Raw genomic sequence first — 23,621 nt, forward strand, 5'->3', positions numbered from 1 at the left:
TCAGGCACTCTGTCTATCAGGTCTAATCCCTGAAATCTATTCCTCACCTCCACTGTATATTCATCAGGGATATGATTTAGGTCATACCTGAAAGGTTTAGTGGCTTTCCCTACGTTCTTCAATTTAAGCCGAAATTTTGCAAGAAGCAGCTCATGATCTGAGCCACAGTCAGCTCCAGGTCTTGTTTTGACTGACTGTATGGAGCTTCTCCATCTTTGGCTGCAAAGGACATAATCAATCTGATTTCGATATTGACCATCTGGTGACGTCCATGTGTAGAGTCACCTCTTGTGCTGTTGGAAAAGAGTGTTTGCTATGATCAGCATGTTCTCTTGGCAAAACTCTATTAGCTTTTGTCCTGCTTCATTCTGTACACCAAGGCCATGCCTGCCTGTTATCCCGGTGATTTCTTGACTTCCTACTTTAGCATTCCAATCCCCCATGATGAAGAGGACATCTTTTTTTGGTGTTAGTTCTAGAAGGTGTTGTAGGTCTTCATAGAACCGATCAACCTCAGCTTCTTCGGCATCAGTGGTTGGGGCATAGACTTGAATTACTGTGATGTTGAATGGTTTGCCTTGGATTCGTACTGAGATCATTCTATCATTTTTAAGATTGTACCCCAGTACTGCTTTTCCCACCCTTTTGTTGACTATGAGTGCTACTCCATTTCTTCTAAGGGATTCTTGCCCACAATAGTAGATATGATGGTCACCTGCATTAAATTCGCCCATGCTTGTCCATTTGAGTTCGCTGATTCCCAAGATGTCGATGTTCAATCTTGCCATCTCATGTTTGACCACCTCCAGCTTACCTTGATTCATTGATCTGACATTCCAGGTTCCTAAACAATATTGTTCTTTACAGCATCGGATTTTCTTTTCACCACCAGACACATCCACAGCTGAGTGTCCTTTCGGGTTTGGCCCAGCCGCTTCACTCTTTCTGGCGCTACTTGGAAATACCCTCTGCTCTTCCCCAGTAGCATATTGGACACCTTCCGACCTGAGGGGCTCATCTTCCGGCGTCATCTCTTTTAGCCTTGTGATACGTTCCATAGGGTTTTCTTGGCAAGAATACTGGAGTGGGTTGCCATTTCCTTCTCCAGTGGACCACATTTTGTCAGATCTCTCTGCCATGACCTGTCCGTCTTGGGTGGCCCTGCACGGCATAGCTTATGGCTTCACTGAGTTACGCAAGCCCCTTCGCCACAACAAGGCAGTGATCCATGAAGGGGTTATATTGTTATACTGTCGTTTTAATGTTCTATATATTTTAAATTGTTTTATTGTGTGCCATTTGGTTTTAATTTTTGTAAACCGCCCAGAGAGCTTCAGCTATTGGGCGGTATAGAAAATAAATAAATAAATGTGTCCAGGTCCTGAATCACATAGGAGCCCTAGGCCTATCCTTGATCTTTAGAAGCAGGATCAACACGGAATGTGCCAGCTATGCACAGGAACCGGGTCAGAAATTACAAACTTCTTGAGTCATTGATCTGAGCTCGATCACCTGCTATTACTGGTAGGCAATACCCCGAAATCAGGCTGAGGAAGATGCTTGGGAAAGAGGCCACACTGGCTGGAGAAACAGCTCCCTCTGCTGCTGTAATGGTGAAGCATCAGCAGCACACAAACGAAGGAAAAATTGTGGAACTTTGGAGTGCTTGCCCTGACCGGCAGCTTTCCAGGGTCTTAGCCAGAGTAAGTCTTTTTAACTGGAGATGCCAGGGGCTGAACCCTGGGCCTTTGGCATGCCAAGCATGTGCTCCACCTGAACGATGGTCCCTTCCCCTGTCCACACTCACCACTGTCAGCGGATTCTGTCGCCCCGGACTCTCCCTCTGAATCGGAATAGAACGGCTTCTCCACCTTCTCCTTCCTCTTCTCACGGCTGGTGCATTTGGTCCATTCTGGGACCTGGCCAGAGCAAAGACAGCAAAGGGCACACATTACACTGCAAAGGAGTGAGCGAGAGCATCAAGAGCTCTCTAGGCGAAGGAGGTAGGAGCAGAGAGAAAAGGACAGATTGAAGTCCACTTCACACCAAAGGGATTGCCTAGCGAGATGTCACTTCTGGGTAGGACAAATAATAAAACAAAGCATATCCGCGTGCGATATCACACTGTAACGTATGATGTGTTTATTTTGCTGCAACTGGTGGCAAGTTTGTGCCACATAAGCGCAAGGTGAAACGGATACAGGTGCATTTGCTGTGCATTAAGCAAGCACACTGCATTTGGTGTGTATGTCCTACATGGAAGCAGCATCCGCATAGGAACGAAGCCTTGTATGGAGCAGCCCTCAGAAGAGTGAGCCAAGATCAGGTGTCGTGCTTTACATGAGAGTGAACATCTCACTTCAACCCTATGGCAGTATGGCAGGACATCTGACCGGCCATCACACCAGCAAAGCAAGGGCTGTTCAGGTTCTGGTGCGACAATGAGAGCTGCTTATACCAGGTCAAATTATATATCTACTCTGACTGACAGCAATTTCCCCGTCTCAGGCAGAGGACGGTCCTATCACCTGCTACTTGTTCCTTATAACTGGAAATAGCAGGGGCTGAACTTGGGACCTTCTACATGCACGGGGCAGTATCCTACAGTGACATTCCACAAACTCAAATAGCTCTAGCCGAGCTCTGCTGAATATTTCCATTGCACAGGAGTTGTCCATTACGCGTGCACAACAGGTTGCACAATGGGTGCAAGCAGCTGCATAACTGGCTGCACAAGCAGAATGCGCAAACCATTGCACAATGGGCTTCACAAGAGTTATGCACAACTGGTTGCACAGTGGGTTGCAAATGTGTTGCACAATGCACAGCCACCTGCGCAAATGTAACTTTAGTTGGATTCTTCTCTTGCGCATAGTTCAGAACCTAGTTTCTGCTAGAATAACGTCATTTGCACTAACAGAATGGAACCATTGGATACTGCCCAAGGTGTGTGCTGAACTATGGCTGCTACCCTAAGTTTTGCTCTGATGGATGGCTAGAAGAGAGGTGTGCGCACATGCACATGCATGCATGTCCGTGTGCACACACACTCAGTGTGTGTGCGCTTCCTATCTTTCCTCCACTCAAGAGTGACATACATGGGACTATCCTGTTTATCCTCACAACAACCCAGAGAGGTAGATTAGGTGAAGGGACTCCCTCCAAGGACAGCATAAGTGAGCTTCATGGCTGAGCGAGGACTTAAACATGGGTCCCGCCAACAGCCCAACACCATACCCATAGCACCTGACCATACTGGCTCTCACTTCTGCAGACTGTGGTATTGCGTGAAACGCACATGAGGAGAGAGGCAAAAGCACAAAGTTAGCAGTAAGGGTATCTGTACTGCTCCTGCAGTGGGCTTTGAACTCTTAGTTTAGAGGTGCCAAGGTAGTGATAAATCAGATCCAGGTTTACTTACAAGGAGTTACTTTATTGAGTAACTGACAGCATACAGGCATACCCAATGGTTGGATCAGACAGCTTCTCTGAACCCAGAGCCATGGGGTAACAGGGGTTTCATAGCATACATGTTAGCGATGAGGCAGCATAACAGCAGGAAGCACCCCCTAGTGTTCATTCCCAGCATAGACTAACAGCTTGGTTCTTAGTACAGCCACCTGCAGCTCAGCATAAACACATAGCTTCACTTCCTAGGCATGGCCTGATAAGGCCCTCTACTTATTAGTAAGGAATGCGCTGAGGTAGTTATTATCGGTCTTTGACTCATCTTCACATGCTGGCAAGGAAATTGCACCCATAATGAATTTAAGCAAGGCATTATGGATCTCTAGGCCCCTCTAACACTACAGGTGACTTGGTTATGCTTCTGGGGCTGATACAGTATCGCCCAATAAAAAACATTTTAATAGATTAATTGTAGGTGTTTTATTCATAGAATCATACAATAGTAGGGATGTAAGGGGCCCATAAGACCATGGAGCCCAACCCCCAGCTCATTGCAGGAATCTAAGTCAAAGCATCCCTGACACATGGCTGTCCAGCTTCATCTTGAATGCCTCTAGTGTGGGAGAGCCCACCGCCTCCCTAGGTAATTGGTTCCATTGTCGTATTGCTCTAACAGTCAGGAAGTTTTTCCTGATGTTCAGCCGGAATCTGGCTTCCTGTAACTTGAGCCCATTATTCCACGTCCTGCACTCTGGGATGATTGAGAAGAGAACCTGGCCTTCCTCTCTAAGAGTGCTATCTTATCTCCTCTCAGTCTTCTCTTCTCAAGGCTCAACATGCCCAGTTCTTTCAGTCTCTCCTCATAGGGCTTTGTTTCCAGTCCCCTGATCATCTTTGTTGCCCTCCTCTGAACCCTCTCCAGTTTGTCTGCATCCTTCTTAAAGTGTGGTGCCCAGAACTGGACACAGTACTCAAGATGAGGCCTAACCAGTGCTGAGTAGAGGGGAGCTAGTACTTCATGTGGTTTGGAAGCGATTCTTCTATTAATGCAGCCCAAAATAGCATTTGCCTTTTTTGCAGCCACATCATATTGTTGGCTCATATTCCTTAACATCAATTAGATTTGCATGTGAGTAAAAAAACGATAGCTCTGTAATGAAAAACACACTGTTTTTAAATTGATGCAAACACGTGTTGTAGCACCATGATCTTAGAAGAGGCATTCCCACCCGTGTGAGAGAGAAAGGGGAATACCCCTTATAAGACAGAGCTCACAACACACAGTTTTTGCATTTAATCATAATAACGTTTTTTTAAAAAGGAAGGATAGCTGCTGCCTGACTAAATGGCAGTACTTTTTTAGTCAATCAGAAGTCCCATTAATCGATCGTTTCAGCTGATCAACAAAAGGTTGCAGTCTCAGTCAGAGCCACACAATGCTGGGAGAAAAACTGGGGGAGGAGGAGGGAAGTTGCAGTGCGAGGAGAACAGAAGAGGGAAAAGCATCACTGCACCAACAAACGCCACCTCTATTGGTTCGCCCAACAGCCCAACATTGCTTTCCACAGGGCCAATGGACTCTTCCTGGGGGAGAAAAAAGGTGGGGGTGGGAAGGAGTCTTTCACATCTGAACAAGAGAGGGGCCCATGCCCACTGGGTACCCAAAGCACAGTACCATCAGGAGGGCACAGAGGCCAGGACTCGTTCCTTGATAGTCACCATAAGCAAGGGCAGGCGATTCTTGGTCAAGTGCACAGGACACGTGATGGGCCCTGGGCACGCAAGACTGCATTTTCACAACCGACTGGGGCAACCCTGGTCTTTGGGACCCCATTTCCACCACCTGTAGGAGAACTAGCCAATACCTCCACGTTGCGCACGGAGGGGTCTGGAGCCTCGTTGGGCCAGTCGGGGAGCTCCTGGTAGCCCACAGCTTTGGCATTGAGGAGGTGTGAGAGGGAGCCCAGCTGGAAGTGGTCACGGTCTGGAAGGAACAACAGGTCAGCAGCGTCTGTCCAGCACAGGCCCAACCAGGATACAAGGCAGCCCCACTGCCCTGAAACGGCCCTCTGCAGCTCCTTTACATGTGGCCCCTTCCCTACCTTTGAAAGATGACTCCAAGACCGGGGCAGGCTTCTGGGCCAGGAAAAGCTTCTTGGCATACTTGCTGAGGGCACCACTCTTCTCAGTGGGCACAATGAGCTGGCGGATGAAGCGGGCACGATCCCGGATGTCGTAGTTCTGGTCGTACTTGGCTAGGTTCAGCACATACTGGGTCAGCAGTTTGCTCTGTGAGAGAGGACAAACGCGCAGGAAGAGTGACCATCGGACCTTGATCAAGAGTCAAGCAAGTCAGTCGCCCTCCCTGATGGTCTCTTAGGCCAGGGGCAGCAAGAACAACAAAAAGGCACTATGCATAGGGGCAAGTTAGAGTAACCTTCCAGCTACAAGCATGTCCCCTCTCATTCTCTCTCTCATTTCAACACAGCTGCACACAGCCGCACACAGACCAGTCTGCACGATTAGACCACAGTTTCCTATTATTTCTTATCTTATTTATTCATTTAGTAAATGTATGTCCCACTTTTCAGCTGGCATCCCCAAAGCTCTTCAGAACACTTACAAAATACCTGGATACATTAGAAACCACGCACTTCAAATGAAACTACCTGTCAAGGGCTCCTTGGAGGCCTCTCTCAGTCTAATCCAGTAGCCAAGTCCAGACACAGACAAAGGGATTCTTTTCAAAGCTTTATTCCTCTTTTACAACTTAACAACTCTACCGTTAGCAACTAGATATGAGCAGCACAGTACCTATGCCCTAAGTTGGAACAGTTGGTCCCCGTTTGAAAGGGAATTACTGGCAGACCCCTGAACTTAAGGACTAGGGAGAGTCCCTCCCCTTTTCCCTTGGATCCTCTGGGTGCAGCCATTGTTTGCGCGCCAACCGGGCACTACGCCTCCTTTCCGCGCCCTCCATTTGGCGCCACTCTCTGCATCGGCGTCGCGCGTCCATCAAGTCTGCTTCCCGCGCTCTGTCACTCCCTGGACTGCTATCTAAGCTAGGAATGCCGGTGGGAGGAATCTCCATCAGCTGTTGGCCCTGGGAAAGAGGAGCGTGCTCCTCTCCCAGGAGCGACTGCTCTTCCTCAGAATCAGAACTACTCTGGGATTCTATGGGCTCAGTGTCCACCCTGACACTACTCTAGTTGGAGCACAAGCAGGAGCAGAGGCCTGGTGCTGTCTTCACCTGCCTGCTCCTCTTCCTTCACCCAGGGCAGTTGGTAATAGATGGCCCTCTGGCAGGGCAGGTGGGACAGTCCAGCCCAAACTTATAGACTGGGTGCAGGACCTTCTTGGTAATGGCTCCCTTACTGCGGAACAGCTTTTTCAGGGACCCTCACTTAGAACCTCCTTTAAGGTAGCAGATGAATGCAGTGTTATTCTCCTGAGCTTTTAATGAATAACATTTTAATGCTGTTTTGTTGCTGTTTTAATGGCTACCAACTATGTTATGGTTGACCTTTTTCCTCCTTTGCATTGTTGTGTTTTTCAATCAAATTAATTCCTTGCCGGCTTTGGAAGTCTGTTTTTGTACAGAAAAGTGGGATAGAAATATTCTAAATAACACAGCCATAAATAAAAACACAGGTTTGCATAACATCAGGGCAGGGACTCTCCCTTTTACATGCTGCAGGGACAACCCCACCCTCCATTTCCCAGCTCCTAAATTGGGGGGACAGCTACAGCCTGTTTTGATGCTGCACTTCCAAGGCACTCAGAAAATCTGAGAAAGACAGGGACAAATTGACAAGTCCCAGCCTTCACTTGCAGCTCTGGAGAGAACGGCTACCAAGGCCAATCAAAATATATTCCCTACCCATAAAAGAAGAATGAAACAAAAGACTAGAAAATTTCATACTCTCTTTAACCCAGGGGTCAGCAACATGCGGCCCGCATGCAGCTTCCCTGTCCTCTTCTCCAGCCCCTGCCACACTGCTGAAATTGCCCTGCCGCAATGTGCCCCCCCAAAAAACAAAAAGTGGTTTGTTTTCAAGCTAAATTTGTCCTTTTTAAGGATCTGTAGTGGTTTGCTGTCAAATTTCGGTGGCAAACTGCCAATTTTTTGGAAGTCAAGTTTCAGTGACACAGCAGCAGCAGCAGGAGTGCGGCCTGAGGGGGTGGTCTGGGGGCGTGGAAAGTGCCCCCTAGACCCACTGGAGCAGCCCATGCCTCCTTTAACCCCTTGCGTGCAAAAGTAGAGTTATAATATATTAAAGATATATTAAAATATCTTGAACATGTATCGTTGGCATGAAAAAAAACAGGAACTCCACCAAACAAGGCACCCTGGAAATTACACAGAGCACAGAAGCTGCTACTCACCATTACCCTTGGAAAGGGCCTTACCTGCTTGGAGTTGGTCAGGTAGAGCTTGGCTGCCAAGTTGATGACCTGCAGCTTCACAATATCCTCCTCAGTGGTGAAGGATTTGGCCATCTTGCGCAGCACATCGGGGGCAATCTTGGGCACATGCTCACAGTACTCGCCAATCAGCCACAGGATGCTGGCCCGGGCCATGGGGACCTGCACACAAGGGGGTGTTGCATTGCCAAGGCTCCCAGCCCTGCCTTCCCCACCACAAGGAGGCAGGAGAGAGAGTCTTCTGCCGCTGCCTCCCCAGCTCTTGCCCCCACCTGGATGTTGTCGGTCAGCTTAGCCATGTGTTTGATGATCTCGCTGTGCTGAGCGGGCTGCATCTGTAGGAGTTTCTTAATGACGACCACAGACTCGGCCACAACCAGCTCTAAGTAAGGGGGCAGAGGGAAACAGCATAAGGCAGGGGTGCAGAACGACCGGCAGGCAGAGGGCCCATGTCTGGCTCATGGAGGTTCGTGCTACCTCTGTGGGCCCACCTCTCGGCACTGCAATCCCCACCCTCTTCATAAAGGCCCCCCTCCGAAGGCGAAATGCAAGGATATGCTCTGATCTGCCCATTAGCCGTGGTCCTACAGGTACCCAATTTTCCAAACCACCTGCTCTAGCTCACGTATGCCTCCTGCCCTCCTAGCTGTACCTAAGGATGTACGGACTGTGTAAAATCCTTTCTGTTTGTGTTTCATGGATTGTCGTTCCATCATCTGCCCACTGACAGAATCAGATATTTTTTGTTTCCGAATTCGTGCAAATGCACATTTGTGCAAATTCGCATGTGGGGAAATCCACAAATTCCCCCCAAATGCATGTTTTCATGCTTTAGCCTATGGGGGAAATAAACATTTTTGGCCATTTAAAAAAAAAAAAAAGCAGTCTATTTTTCTATGATGAAATTTGGGAAAGTTAGAAAACTGGTCCGCAAGTCTGTGGAATCCACCTGACAGGGGAAAAGCCAGTCTGCTGCAGAATCCACAGGTCAGATTCAAGAAAATCTGAACTCAGTTGGTTCCACTGTGGATTTCTCCGATATCCCTAGCTGTACTGCATGTTTCCTTCCAGGAATCAGGGCTCTCACCATCTCGGTTGGACAGCAGCTGGACAAGTCCATTGAGGCAGGTGTCGCGCACTTTGCCAATATTGGTAGCACAACGGCCAATGGCCTGGATGGTGGCTGCCACGAAGTCTTTATCCATGCTCCGGATGTAGGTCTGCAGGAAGAGGAGCATAAGAGAAGAGTGAGTGGAGGAATGACTGGCAGTCGAGGCCAGAATGGAATGGTGGATAGAGTGTCAGTTGGAGAAAGTCACTTAGGAGGAGGACAGAGACAGCTGGGGAGAGGTCAGGGAGTCTGAGATGAGTTAGGATGGAGAGTGACAATGACCTGGTCTGCATGAAATGACAACCAAAACTACGGGTTGAGCATGGGTTGTTGTTGAATACTGGATTGCTGTTACATCCGAACCCTGCACTATGGTTTAACTATAGATTGTTAACCACAAACAACCCAGAGTTCACAACCCAACAACCATGGGTGCTCTTCCTGGGTTATTTGTGGTTAACAACCCATAGTTAAACCATAGTGCAGGGTTTACACATAATGACAACCCATGATTCAACAACAACCTATACTCAACCCATACTGAAGCCAAACTCTGGGTTGTCATTACATGTGAACCAGGCCTATGAGAGGAATTAGGGGCCAGAGTTAGTTAAGTTAGTTAGTGAGTAGAATCAGAGGGAGGGTGTGGATGGGGAGAGGAGTTACTGAAAGCAGAGATGTAGTGTTAGATTTTTAGAGTCATTAGTTATGACTATTTATCAGTTACTGTTGGTTCTGAATGTTGATCTGTTACACAAATAAACATGTTTCTTTACAAAAAAAAACACCTATGTTCTGCTCAGCCTTTTCTCCTCCCATGGGGAACATTTCTTCCCTCAAGTTTACAGGGAAGACCCAGATAACAAAACTGTAGTGTGTAAAAAAAAAAAAAAAATGCCTTCTCCCAAGACCCTTTCAACTGGCCTCATTCACAAAACTTTTAAACTGAAGAAGTTATTTAGCTACGTTTCGCCAAATGGAGCCCCCATGGTTTGGAGTAGCATATCTCTTAATCTGCTGGATTCTGAGGGCAAGCAGTGCTTGGCTATCAGATCAAACCTTGCCTGTGAGATTACTGAGGCATTTGGCTGGCCACAGATGGAGATACTATGCTAGATCAAATGGACCCTTAGTCTGATCTAGCAAAGTAATTCTCAGGTTTTTTAAATGAGAAGTAAGAAGATGGTCCCATGGATTCAGTGGCATGGAAATCAGTGTGAATCCAAGTATTTCGTCTTAGTTGGGTTGTAGAATGCACTGCAAGAAAAGCTTGTTTTTAAACTTCACTGCTTTGGGTGCCAATGGGTTTAACTTCTCCGATAGGTTAGTAAGTGGGTTTCCACACCGAGGATGCTTGCACCACCCTGTCCTCCTGTGCTAAGATCTGCCTCCTGCCCATTGGCTGTGCTGTACCTGGAACTCGCGCAGGATGGTGGAAATGTTGGTCTCATTTGCAAGGTTGGTCAGAACTTCCAGCTGGCAGGACAGAAGAGAAAAGGAGACATTACTCCTAAGAGGCAACACAAAATCCCAACACACAGATTCCATGAGCTTAAGTCTGTGTGCAAGACAAAGTTTCTCTTGTTCTTGAGCAAACATGCAAACACACACACTTAGTGCCAAGCAAAAATGGTCTTCCGAAGTCAATTCTTTTTGGTGCAAAATCCGATAGGTATGCGTGCGAATACCAGAACAAGAGGAATTGGGCGAGGCCAATCTCACGGGTCTTTTCTATCCTAGCATCTTCTCTGTTTCAAGCAATCAATGGCTGGAGAAACACCCCAAAGATGGGGCCAGATGACATGGTTCTGGCATTTACACACACACACACACGCACGCACAACCTGTGTGAGACCGAACGGTTGGAGAAATAGCTCCCACACTGTGGTGGCTATGTAGATGAAGGAGGCCTGTATCCTGAAGACCGATGCCCTACTGAACATTGCCAGTTACTTATTTTCATATAATCGTTGCTCTTTCATAGGGTTGTATCCCATGTTAGTCTAACTTGTCCCATTCACTTCAGTGGGTCTGCTCTAAGTAGGACTAACATGGGATACAACCCGTACTCAGTTCTTCCATGCAAGACAGCTACTGCAGAAGAGGTTGAAAACCCCTCGTGCTTTCCTTGCCAAACAAGTGGCCTGGCCACAGTGCACAAAATGGAGGATGAGAGGGGAATGTCATGGCACTCCCCCCTCATCCTCCTGTCCCCACTGCCCCACCGCCGCGCAAAGGCAGAAAATCCGACAGCTGGCCCAACATGGTGTGGGCCAAGTCGAGCCAGTTGGCAGGAGCCTGGGGGGGCCAAGCTGGCTAAAGCTTGCCGAGCTCCACCCCCCAAATGGATTCTTCCAACATCCTTAGCTAGCATGACAAGCTACCCCAAGCTACACCTGCTGAAACACCTTCTTCTGCACAACACTTAAAGGTACAACTGCCCCATTTTCTTTTTCATGTGGCCACCCTACTACTAAGAATGTTTTTCCCCACATCAAGATATTGGCCAAGGTTGCCAGAAGCAACCATTTCCCCCAGCTCCCCAAGGTGTTGGTTTTATTGTGGCCAGAACAGAATTGAGAGGAATGAGTCTCGCCCCATCATGCCCCCCCCCCCCCAAAGACAGATGCAATATGCTGAAAACACCACTGGGGTTGGAGGTCAGGAGAGAAGTGCCATTCCCTGGCTAGAGCTCAAGAATGTTCTGAGGTCTGGACTACACAGGTGAAAAATCCATTCTGTGGGACTGGGTAGAGATCACAAAAAAAGAACAGTTTCCCTGACCGCCCCCCCACACCTTCCTGCATGCAACGGCAGATGCTGCAAGGAGTGGAGGGTAGGAAAGCAAGGATGTGCTCCCCTTTGGTACGGAGTCATGGGGTTGGGGACAGGAGCATGTAGAGTTGGCAGAAACAACAGATGGCGAAGTAATGAACAATCCCAGTAGCAGGAGGCTTGAGCATCTAACACACCTTGAGGATCTTGATCTGGGTGGGGTCAGTTGATCTGATATAGAAGCTTTTCAGGTATGGTTCAAACATTCCCTGCAGAGACAGAAGCAGGCAGGATCAGCTCCTCCAGAAAATTTCATGACAAGCTCTGGGCTCACAGCACGCACAGACAGACTCTCTTTGCGGTACCTGGGTTGCTTCATCACTGGTACAAAAGAGGTCTGATCTGAGCATAACGGAAATGCCAGCAGGAGTTCAGCGGCTGCAGTGTGACAGACCTCCCGCGATCCGGAACTCGCGTATTTCAGCCCACGCAAATCCCTCCATTTGAAAAAAAAGGAGAGACAGACAGACACTCACCCTACGCTTAATGGACATGGTTGCCACGTTCTGAAGCACCACATACTGCACCTCACTGCCATAAGAAAAAAGAGAAGAAATAAAACCTCGTGAACGAGGCAAGAACACTTTGGGATTCATGGCCTGTAAATGGAGGCCACTGGTAAAAGAGGTTTAAACAAACATTTTAGGGTGCCTTCCAGGGGTGTTGGGATTACAACTCTCATCACCCCAGCCATGGTGGCTGGGGAAGTTGGGACTTGTAGTCCAACACTTCTGGAAGGCACCTGGTTGGGGAATGCAGGTTTAGACCAAGAGCCGTGACAGAACAAAACAGAACTTCCATATCCAAAGAGGTGGTATGCCACTGATTAATAAGCACTGGGACAAATGATAGGGGGCAGTTACCTCTAACATGCTCTGATTGGGAGTCTCCCAGAGACATCCATCAGGAATTGCCGGGGCTACAACCAGGAGCCCATGAGTCTATACAGAGCTGCCCCATCTGGTCAGCCATCAAAGTGACAGGTTGGAGCAGCACCAACCTGGTACTGTCCAGATGTTTGGGACATCAACTCCAATCAGTCCCATTTGGCATGGGCCATGGTCAGGGATTGTGTGCATTTTAGTCCAAAACTTCTGAAGGGTACCAGGTTGGGGAAAACTGCCCAAGATTGAGAGATCCAAGTACTGGAGTGGCTCCTCCCACGCTGGCGAGCAATTGGCTCTCTTCAGCAGGTAGGGCTGCTATAAAGGCTTCCTGGTCAGGCTGGGTCTCTGCCTAGGCAGTGATACATTTTCCCAGCTCTGGCATTGCTCTGACTCTTGGCTTGCTATCTGGCAAGCCAGCACTAGAAGAATGCTGAACCAGACAGACCTTTGATCTGAACTACCATCGCAGGCTTCTTATGTTCTTAACTCCACAGAATATTCTCAACAAGGCCTCTCTGTTCATCTTCAATATGAAGAGCGAATGCCTTCTCAGAGTCCGGGTTTTCATGTAGCTAAAACTGCACTATCCACACTCAAGAGGAGGTATCAGCAAGCTTGTGCAGATCCTAAGGTTTGCAGAACTACCAACTCCCCACCCATCTACCCCGCCCCGGCCGGCTGCCACTGCCACCACCCCCTTTAGGGAAAAAAGCCCTAAAGTGGGGAGACAGGACCAAAAAACAGCCCACTGAGGACTGAGCATGGAATGACAGTTGGTGGGGAGGTAAGAAATTGAGTAACCTGGAAAAAGGCATGCCTGACTGGCTGGAACCCTGAACAGGAACACTCCACACTGCAATGTTTTGTTGCAGTCCCACTTGTGCAAAGGCCACTGTCAGGCCCCAAAAATGCAAACATGGCAAATGCAGCAAAATGTAGTCAAGAGCTTAGCCAGTTTCCTCGACGTAACCCAAACTGTCCCATTTTGCTCTCCGTCTGGGATGATTTGCGAGAAGAGCTGGTAATGCCAAGAAACGGAGACACACATTAGGATGGGGGAGGGGATATTTGCAGACCTGTGGCTCCTGAGGAGACGCACCAGTGCCTTAGCGATGACCCCGACTTCAGCCTTTGGAGCAAGATGGAAGTAAAGCTGAGCAACAGACATCACCACCTGCAGAGAGAAGAGGAGGTGGGCGGGGAAGGATGGTGTCACAAGCCTAGGTAATGGGAAAACAGGATCAGTTCGTATAAAGCTGTCAGGAATGAATCTGAGCATGTGGAGATAGCTAGCAGCTCAGATTCAGAGGGGGAACAGCCAGAACCGGGGGAGGCTCCCTCCCTAGTGAGTTCAGATATGGCAAGGCCTTCTTCTCAAGACCTCGGCACACAGATGGCTCGGCTTGAAGGCCCCGCCACTTTCCTCCTCCATGAGAACCCAGGTCTCGCAGGAGGAGGAGAGTGAGGGGCATGACTTGAGGGATGCTAGGGTTCGTTGCAGAGCGAAGCGGGAAAAGTTAGAGGTGGAGCTCAGATGCTCCTCCAGGTTGGCTATGCGTGATAGCCTACGTAGGAGGGAGTCAGCATAAGGGAGGGGCATCCCCCCTAAGCTAGTCTGGCCAGGAAATTCTTGTTCAAACTGCCCTCAACTTCTCTAACTTGGCTCCTCTATTAGTATTCGTAATTGTGTGGAGTAGGTGTTTCCTTTGCAGCCTCTGAGTTTTCTAGAATTTGCATTTCTAAAGAACCTGGTCGTTAAGAATTTGCATTTCTAAAGAACCTGGTCGTTAACTAATAAAGTAGTGAGCCTGAAGACTGGTATCTTGGAGTGTGTTGATTGCGAAGGGGGAGGACGAAGGAACATGACAAAAGCAGCCCTCTGGACTGCAACTCCCGAAAACAGCAAGAAGGGGAAGGCACGTGTGTCCCCAAACACAAAAGAACATTTTAAGACAGAAGAAGCATTAGAAAGACTCTTCGTGACACGTTTGGAGAAAGATAAGTGGCTCCTGAGAAAGGGAAGTCCTTACCGAAACACCTTGGGCATAATAAAAGTTTTTTTCAGGCACCTGAGAATATTTCCTCTTCTGTTTTAGGACTGCAACTACCGACAACCCCTGCCAATGGCTGTGCTTCCTGGGGATGATGGGACCTGTAATCCAAAGACACCTGGAAGGCGCTGGGTTGGGGAAGGCCAGTTACAGGGAGAGGGACACGTTATCCTATTTGCTGCATCTACCATGCTAAGGTGCCCAGGGCCATGGGGAAAGAAGAGGTCAGATGTACAGTGTCAGCAAGCTGAGGTCCCATGAATCTGGAATGGGGAGCTTCTGTGACGCTCGAGACCATCCACAAGATGGCAAGGACAGGAAGAAGAAACTCTACTACAGAGGTGCAGAACCTGTTTCGGCCCAAGGGCCGAATTCCATTTCAGAGAAGGGGTCAAGGGCCTTATTGCAAAGGTGAGTGGGGCCAAACACAAAAGGGGGAGTGGTAGACAAAGCATCCCAAATACCTGCATACTTCAGCTTAAAGCTCTTACTCGCAGTAACTAAGCCTGAGGAGAGGCAGTTCAAGCTTTTCGAATGGGAAAAAAACTGCACAAAAGCCGGGAAACCAGCAAACGATTGGTGGCTGAGGGGGAAAGGGTATTGTTTTGTTTTGTATTGCATTGCATTGTATTGTTTTAAATATTTGCATTGCATTTTATATTTTCAACTGTTTCTATGGCATTTTGGTCTTTTAAGTGTTTGTAATCTGCCCAGAGAACATGGGTCATTGGGTGGGATTAAAAATAAATAAAGGAAGGAAGGCAGGCAGGCATGCAGGTAGGCAGGCCCATCTGGGGAGCCCTGGAAGGCCGGATTGGGGCCCTGAGCCTGAGGTGCCCTGCCCCTGCTCTACGCCTTTGCATTCAGATGAACCCAAAGGGCGATTCCCCTTTCTTCTTTGCACTTACAAAGAGATGTGTCCCCTGACACACTCATCTCGTCTGCACCCACATCAATGTTCGTGAGGCTACAAGGGGAGCTACATTACTCTCAGGGCCAGATCCCCTATGGAGGAAGCATACGCGGAAGGGCTCACCGCGGCGTTGCGGCTCTGCAGCAGGGGTTTGGTGTTGCGCAGGAGCAGGCGGTGGTCGGGATCCATGACGTAAGGCTTGCGCTTCACTAAGGCCGCTGGCTCCGCCTTGTCGTCCTTGGAGTCTTCATCTTCAGATCCATAAAAAGCTTTTTCGGCACTTTCTTCCAGGAGGGACTCCTTGTCAGGCACAAGAGGACAGGAGGCATGTGGTGTGAATTCAGATCTCAGAAGGGTCTCTCTGCCCTCTTCACCATCCCATCCGTGCACAACTTAAAAAAAACACGTTTATAACTCATCCCATTCCCAGAAGATGGCAAGAAACACTGCACTGGGCAACGTACTACTAGGGTGGGTCAGAAACACAGATCTGTGGATGCTTTTGTCGTCGTAGTTTAAGACATGGCTGGGCAGAAAGTAGATCTCCAGATGTTTTCGACTGGAAGAGCTGGTGCATTATCTACTCCCTTCCCACTATAGGGAGCACCAAGTGAAAGACTTATATTTGATCTTAGAATCAAAGAGTCAGATTTAACAGAGGTCCAGAAAATTCGCTATCTTCTTACAGAGACAGACATGTACGGAAATATGTTTGCTAAAGCCATTAACCATCTTAGAACCAAGACAGAGATCATGCTGTTTGGGGGATTATAACTGCTGTCTCCAGCCTGAGGCACACCCTACACCAGCCTTCCCCAGCGTGATGCCCTCCAGATGTTTGGAATTCCATTCCAATCAGCCCCAGCCAGCATGGCTAATGGTCAGGAATGCTGGGGATTATGGCCCAAAACATCTAGAGGGCACCAGGTGGGAGGAGGTTGACCTACAGCCTCCTCCTCTTGCTTGCTGCTTCACTCACGTTTTGGTTGGGGCTGAGGAACTGGGTGCGGGCATAGCGCGTCAGCATGTTGATGATCACCACCTGGCCCCACTCCTCCACGTCAATCAACAGGTTGCACAGCTTGCGGTAGTTCTTGTGGATGAGGTCAATGCGCTCTGGACAGACCTCCTCGAAGGCCATCACCACACTGCCAGCCACCAGCTGGACAAAAAAAACAAAAGGGCAGGGGGAGTTCACTGATTAGGGATTACATGGGGCTCATGTGACCCTAGAAGGTGGCATTGCTTTCAGAACTCTTATTTGGGCAACGGAGATAAGGATCCCAACCTATTAGGGAACACAGGCACAAAGCTAACATGAAATCCATAGCAAATAGGTAAGTAGCAACGTCCTTTACAGTTCCCACTAGCCCTTGAAAGGCTAAACTTCGTCACTCTGCTTGGGAAATTCAACAAGGTAAGAACCTTGGGAGAGGGGAAATTACAGAGAAGGGATCCCATAAAAAGAACATTTCAGAGGGGTAGCTGTCTAGTGCAGCAAAACCCACCACAAAAAGTCTTGTGACAGTTTAAAGGCTAACATTTTTATTATGGCATAAGTTTTCATTGACTAGTCGACTTTATCAAAATCTATCACTCTGGTCAATTAAAGCTTATGCCATAATAAAGCTGTTCATCTTTAAAGTGCCACAGGATACTTTATGGGGTTGTTTTGTTTGTTTTTCCTGACATTCCCCCCCCCCTCCTCCAACCCAAACCCTTCAGAGATACCAGCCTTACTCACCGTTGTCTTATCTGCCAGCAGCTTCTCAATGACCTCTATTAATTGGTCTTTCTGGTCTGAGTCAAGGCTGCAAGGAAGAGCGACAAGAACACAATGCCAAAATGGTGGAGCCAAAATGGCACCAAACAGACACAAGAGGGAGGTGTTAGCAGGCTTGGGGAAACCCTGTGGTTTACAGAAGCAAAAACACACATGCCTCAAAGCAGCCCACTAATGACCTAAGCATTCTGTTGGGGCTGGGGGGAGAAATGGAAAACCGGGTGGGCAGGGTAACGAAATGGAGTATCGCAGAAGAGGGCACTGGCAGGAACACTCTCCACTGCAACATTATGTTGCAGGACTCGCTTGCAGTTTCACATTTTCTTTTCCTTGGAGAACTCTAGTAATGGCTAAAAAGTCCACACATGCACGCACACACTCCAGAATGAAAGAAAGCTACATTTTTGAACAGGCCTCCAATTTCTCTTCTCCCCACTTACAACATGTCAGTCAGCAAGCCCTTTCTTAAAAATCCTGCTTCTTTGTTTTGTGTTGTTCTACTTCCTGGTCAGCATCAAAAATTGTGTGTACACATGGGAGGAAACATGAACCACTGCCAAGGCAGACATACAAACCCAGCACTGCAGTTGGCATCTAGATTCTAGAAGGGCCACTCCTGCCTCGCACTGCAATTAGCTTGTCCTGACCCATATCAGCAGAAGTCACCTGGCCGTTGAAAACTCACTCTCGCCAAAGGCCAACCTCTGGCTTATATATTTTATGTATTATATTTCTATACCATCCAATAGCCGAAGCTCTCTGGGCGGTTCACAACTGATCTCAGTGATTTCCCACTGGCACAGTTTTTCCATGGGGAGGACAGGAATTGTTTAACCCTTTCGAAAGCTGGTGTGGTGTAGTGGTTAAAGTGTCAAACCAGGGAGATACGTATCGCATTCTGTCTGTGTTTCATGGATTGTCAGGTGCTTTTCGTTCTGCAGCCTGTCCACTGGCGGAATCAGGGGGGGGGGTAGTTCCCAAATTTGCGCAAATGCACATGTGCGCAAATGCACATATGTGAAAATGTGCAAATCCCCCCCAAAATGTGCAAATCCGCCCAAATGTGCATTTTAATGCTTTAGCCTATGGGGAAATGTGCATTTTTGACCAGGTTTTTTGGGGGTGTATTTTTCAACAAAATTTGCACAAAATCAGTAAAGTTAGAAAAAATGTCTGCAAGTCGGTGGAATCTGTCCAACTGGGGAAAGCCGGTCCACTGCAGACTCCACCAGTCAGATTTATCAGAATCCTAACTCATTTGGTTCCATTGCAGATTTCTCCGACATCCGTATGTCAGACTAGGACTGGGGAGACCCAGGTTCGAATCCCCACTCAGTCATGAAACTAACTGTTTTCAAGGAGGCAGTGCAAGATCTCCCTTGAGCACTGAGATATCATAATGAAACCAGAGATTTATGCTTATGACACGATTCTCTGTTTGAAGGGAAACACCAGCTTGATCCCTATGTGCACCTCTGTTTTTAAGGGCAGGACAGAAAGATGCAAAGCACACCATGACACAGTATCTAAAATAAGACCACTTGAATTTAATGCTGCAAGCAGTTTGATGAGGGTTACTGCGTTACCAGTTGAATTCCAGGAGAAACAATTCCCAAGGCTACTCAAAATATGCAGTAAATTGTAACATCACAGTACAAGTTACTCTATTGTGTAAAAGGCCATTAAAGGATCCATAACTCAAAAAGGATATTGTAGTGCTGGAAAAAATGCAGAAAAGGCCAACCAACATGATCAAGGGGCTGAGGAAAGGTTATAATATTTGGGGGGGTTAGCTTAGAAAAAGGGCGAGTAAGCGGGGCACGTGGTAGAGGTGTATAAAATTAAGCACGGTGTGGAGAAACTGAACAGGGAGTCATTTTTCTCTGTCTCTGTCAGGGGGGCCTAGCTGGCCTCTTTCAGTCTACTGCAGTAGCCAACTCCAGACACAGACAACGGATTCTTTTCAAGGCTTTATTCCTTTTACAACTTAATAACTCTATCACCAGCGACTAAGCTATGAACAGCAGAGTAACCTACGCCCCAGGTTAGAAACAGTTGGTCCCCGTTTGAATGAGAATCACTTGCAGACCCTGAACTTATGGGCTGGGGAGAGTCCCTCCCCTTTTCCCTTGGGTCCTCTGGACGCGACCGTTGCTTGCGCGCCAAACGGGCACTACGCCTCCTTTCCGCGCCCTCCATAGGTCGTCGCTCTTCGCGTCTGCGTCGAGCATCCAGCCAGCCCTCCTCCTGCGCTCTTTCACTCCCAGGACCGCTATCTATCTCTGGAATGCCGGCAGGAGGAATCTCTGCCAGCTGCAGGGCCTGGGAGGGATGAGCACGGTCCTCTCCCATGGACAGCTGTTCATCCTCAGAATCAGAACTGCTCTGAGGTTCTATGGGCTCAGTGTCCACCCTGACAGTCTCCCATACTACTAGAACCCAGGGTCATCTCATGACGCTGAACAGTGGGAGATTCTGGACAGACAAATCAAAGTGCTTCTTCACAAGTGCAAAGTTCAACTACCACATTCACTACCACAAGGAGTGACAGTCAACCACTTGGACAGTTTCAAAAGGGGATTAGACAAATGTATGGAGGCTAGGGCTATCAATGGCTACTAGGCATGATGGGTATGTGCTGCCTCCAGGATCAGAGCCAGTATGTCTCTGTGTACCACTTGCTGGGGAACAGTGAGGGCATCTGGTAGGCCATGGTTGTCAACAGGATGCTGGATTAGAGAGGCCTTTGGTCTGATCCAACAGGTTTCTTCTGATGTTCTTAAAGAGCCAGAAGAAGCAGGCCTTTGCTCCCACTCACCTGTACAGCTTGGGGATGGCGTGAGCCGCCGTTTTGCGCACGTACGGGGACATGTCTGAGGCAGCCTCCTTGATGGCTAGCATCATGATAGGCACAATGATAGGCACGCGGATACTGGACAGAACCCGGAGGGCGCTGGCTCTGATCAGCTGATTGGGATCCTGCAGAAAAGAGGAGGTTTAAAGCAGGCACCCGAGGTCAGGGCACTTTTCCAGCAGGGAGGGCTTCAAACGCCTTCCCCACCACACTTCTTTACAACAACAACAACAACAACAACAACAACAACAACAACAGCAGCAGCAGCAGCAGCAGCAGCAGCCATTCCAGCAGGCAGTACTGAGGGAGATGAGAGGGGGAAGCAGAACCATTTTTTCTTTTTAGGTTGTAAGCTCTTGGGCAGCCTCATTTAACTGATTGCATGTAAACTGTTCCAGGAGTCTTTTTAGCTGAGAGGAATACAAATACTTTAAGTAAATGAATAAGTCAATTCCTAGGAGACAGGATCCCTGGCTGTGGGGCCCAAATCTCCATACTACTAAAATAGAGACCAGGTTCGTATGATCACCACAGCCACAAATGCTGGTGGCCATTTTGAATATTCAACCCCTGGTGAAGGGTTGCCATGGTTTGTTGTGTCATCTGAACCTGGGCTGCAGGGGTTGTTCAAGAGTTAAACAACACTGAAATAACCTTACAACAGACCATGGCTTATTTGAGGTTGTTTAACCTGTGCAATCCCTACTGCCCGGGTTCAGACAACATGACAAACCATGGCAACCTTCAGCCAGGGGCTGAATATTCAAAATGGCCACTGGCACATGCCTCAACCCAGTGTGGCTTAAATAAGCCACGGTGGGCTGTGGTGATTGTGCCAACTGGCCCAACGAGTGGGCACCTGCGAGGAAAATGGATCAGATAGCTGTTGATTCCTGCAGAGCATGACTGATACATTGTCACACTGAGAAGCACAGGAACAAAGCAGCCTCTCCACAGACACACAGTCAGGGCAGGCCTGGTGTCACCCCACCGCATGGTCAGGCAAATCCTGGGGCACATAGTGGCTGGGGCTGGCGTCCTCTTATTTCTTTAATTTAGAAGAGAAATGCCAGGCAAGGCGGCTTCAGCTGCTGCCATCTTCATTACCCATAATGCCTCTGGGCCTTGCCTCCAATGTACACTATGTCAGGGCCCAGAGGTTTTCTGGGGGAATGAGGATGCTGCGGCCACTTCACATGGTGTATCTCTTCTCAGTGCTAGACTGACAGAGCACTGGGTGGGTGGAGCTCCGCTCCTGCTCTTTTCGGCACTGCTGCCTGTCCCCACTGCTGCCAACCAGCAGTCATCCTGCTGGCAAACTGGCTTAGAGGGAGACCCACCAGGGTGGTGATTTGGTCCACTGGAGGACACCTTGTCTAAGGTCCTATCAAACCTGGTGCTGGCCCTGGTCAAGGCCAAAATAGGTATGACACATGATCCTTGACTAGGATCTCTGTCTTTCTCTCTCTCTCTTTTGTTTTACTAATCAGTTTCCTCCTGTGGCTGCCTTGATGACTGGGGAAGTGGCACAGGGGAGCAGTGATCAGCTCTTTCCCCCTTTGCCCTTGATCCGTACAGCGTAGGTATCTGGTTTCTTCCCATCTGGATCTAATAGCAAGCAGGGTCAAGATATATAAACTGAGGACATAGGATGAAAGGGTTAACACAGTGGCCAACCAAAGTTAGCCAACCCATCATGTGTATTGCCACTGATCCCCCTCTTCCCTGAATCTTGGGACATGTGCAGAGGACTCGGGGACAAGAGGGGAGCTTGCACCAGAGCTTTGCCTCTGCAAAAGGTACGAGGCGCACATTGCTGCAGCTGCCTCCAGAAAAAAAAAGCCCCACCCGGGAAGGGAGGGGAAAGAAAACTCCTCCTCCCTTCTACATCACCTTCCCCAACCTGGTGCCTTCTGGGTGTGTTGGACTACAACTCCCACAATCCTCAGCCAGCTACTTTACATAGAGTGGGGGGTGGGGAGTCAAGGTGGTTTCTCTCCTGCAACTTGGGCTTTTGCAGAATGCACCTGCAGTGTGTCACTGCTGCTGCCTCTGGAAATGCCCAACCTCGCCCACCAAGCGCTCCATAGAGGAAAGGATCATTTACACAGCTCCCTTTGTGCACATGGTGCTTTACGGAGTACAAGAGAACTGGCCCCCTGCATTCCACCTCATTTGGCCCTCAGGAAACGGCTTAAGCAGTCTGTCACACAGCCCCCCGCCCACAGGAGCAGGAGGCCCTCGTCAGATGCCAAGGAGAAAAGCAAACTAGTCTCAGCCCCTCCCAAGTGCATCACAACACCCACCTTGAGTCCTCGCTGGAAAGTAGAGATGGAGAGCAAGGCCAAATCTTGCTGCTCTTCTGCGTATCGGACCAGGTAGACATACACCAGCTTCTTCACCTGCCAGAGATACAGCACCAGTAGTCAGGCCCTCCTTGGAATGCACACAACGCTCGCTGCTTCTCGTCTCCCCTACAGTTATGGCTCTACTGGGTGACAGAAGCACTGGCTAGGGGTGTCGGAGAAATCCGCAACGGAATCTAATAAGTTCAGATTTCTATGAATGTGACCTGCAGATTCCACAGCAGACCAGCTTTTCCTGAGTCACATGGTATTTGCGGACTTGTGGACCTTTTTTTTTTTTTTTTTTAACTTTCCAAAATTTTACATAAATTTAGTTGTAGGAATTTGCACATTTCCCAAAATGCACATTTCCCCCATAGGCTAAAGAATGAAAATACTGATTCCAGGGCGGGGAGGGATTTGCACATTTTCACAAGTGCAAATTCGGGAAATTGGGAAAAAATCTGATTCTGTCAATGAGCAGACACTGGAACGAGAGGCACCTGACAATCTGCGAAATGCAGACAGAATGGATTTTTCAAAATCCATACATCCCTAGCACTGGCTGCATTCAAGGGTGATGCAGATGGCCTGGCCAGAACCGACTGCCAGTTTGTTCCCTCCACACTCCAACAGCCTGGCCAGAACTGACTGTCATTTTGCCCCCTCCCTGCTCCCCGAACTGCTTCTAACCATGGCCTTTCCATTCTATTAACTTTGTTACATAGAGAAGCCCAAAATGTTTTGCTGCCTGAGCAGCAGTTCACTAACCAGTTATTTGCAGTGAACATCACATAAGCAAGCTAGTATTATTACAGACTGGGCACACCGGGGCGTGAGGCTCAGAAACAGTAACTCACCCAGTGCCACCCACATGGCTAAGCCAAGATTTGAACCAGGGACTTCCTTGCTCATAGCTTGAATGATAAACCACAGAGCTATATCAGCTTACATAATCCTGCAACCTTTGTTCCGGGAACCCACATGAGCCCTCTGGGAGAGTCCTTCT

At 48.6% G+C, this 23,621-nt stretch overlaps 1 protein-coding gene across 3 annotated transcripts in view; it reads right to left on the bottom strand.

Moving 5' to 3' along the window:
* Window positions 1–23,621, bottom strand: part of AP3B2 (adaptor related protein complex 3 subunit beta 2) — a 76,085-nt gene that overhangs the window by 22,697 nt on the left and 29,767 nt on the right. For all 3 annotated transcript variants that reach the window (XM_084817047.1, XM_084817045.1, XM_084817044.1), the window contains exons 4-18: window positions 22,574–22,669; window positions 20,232–20,392; window positions 17,375–17,441; window positions 16,610–16,792; window positions 15,754–15,930; window positions 13,743–13,840; window positions 12,256–12,310; window positions 11,917–11,988; window positions 10,358–10,420; window positions 8,921–9,053; window positions 8,106–8,215; window positions 7,819–7,995; window positions 5,511–5,697; window positions 5,274–5,392; window positions 1,808–1,919 (exon numbers count right to left, since the gene is read on the bottom strand). In XM_084817047.1, coding sequence (XP_084673173.1) covers window positions 1,808–1,919; window positions 5,274–5,392; window positions 5,511–5,697; window positions 7,819–7,995; window positions 8,106–8,215; window positions 8,921–9,053; window positions 10,358–10,420; window positions 11,917–11,988; window positions 12,256–12,310; window positions 13,743–13,840; window positions 15,754–15,930; window positions 16,610–16,792; window positions 17,375–17,441; window positions 20,232–20,392; window positions 22,574–22,669 — 1,810 coding nt within the window. The remainder of the gene's footprint in view (window positions 1–1,807; window positions 1,920–5,273; window positions 5,393–5,510; window positions 5,698–7,818; window positions 7,996–8,105; window positions 8,216–8,920; window positions 9,054–10,357; window positions 10,421–11,916; window positions 11,989–12,255; window positions 12,311–13,742; window positions 13,841–15,753; window positions 15,931–16,609; window positions 16,793–17,374; window positions 17,442–20,231; window positions 20,393–22,573; window positions 22,670–23,621) is intronic.

This window comes from Heloderma suspectum, chromosome 11 (assembly GCF_057233095.1).
Source record: "Heloderma suspectum isolate Gila_16-S chromosome 11, 16-S_ref, whole genome shotgun sequence".
In the NCBI taxonomy this organism is placed as follows: Eukaryota; Metazoa; Chordata; class Lepidosauria; order Squamata; family Helodermatidae; genus Heloderma; species Heloderma suspectum.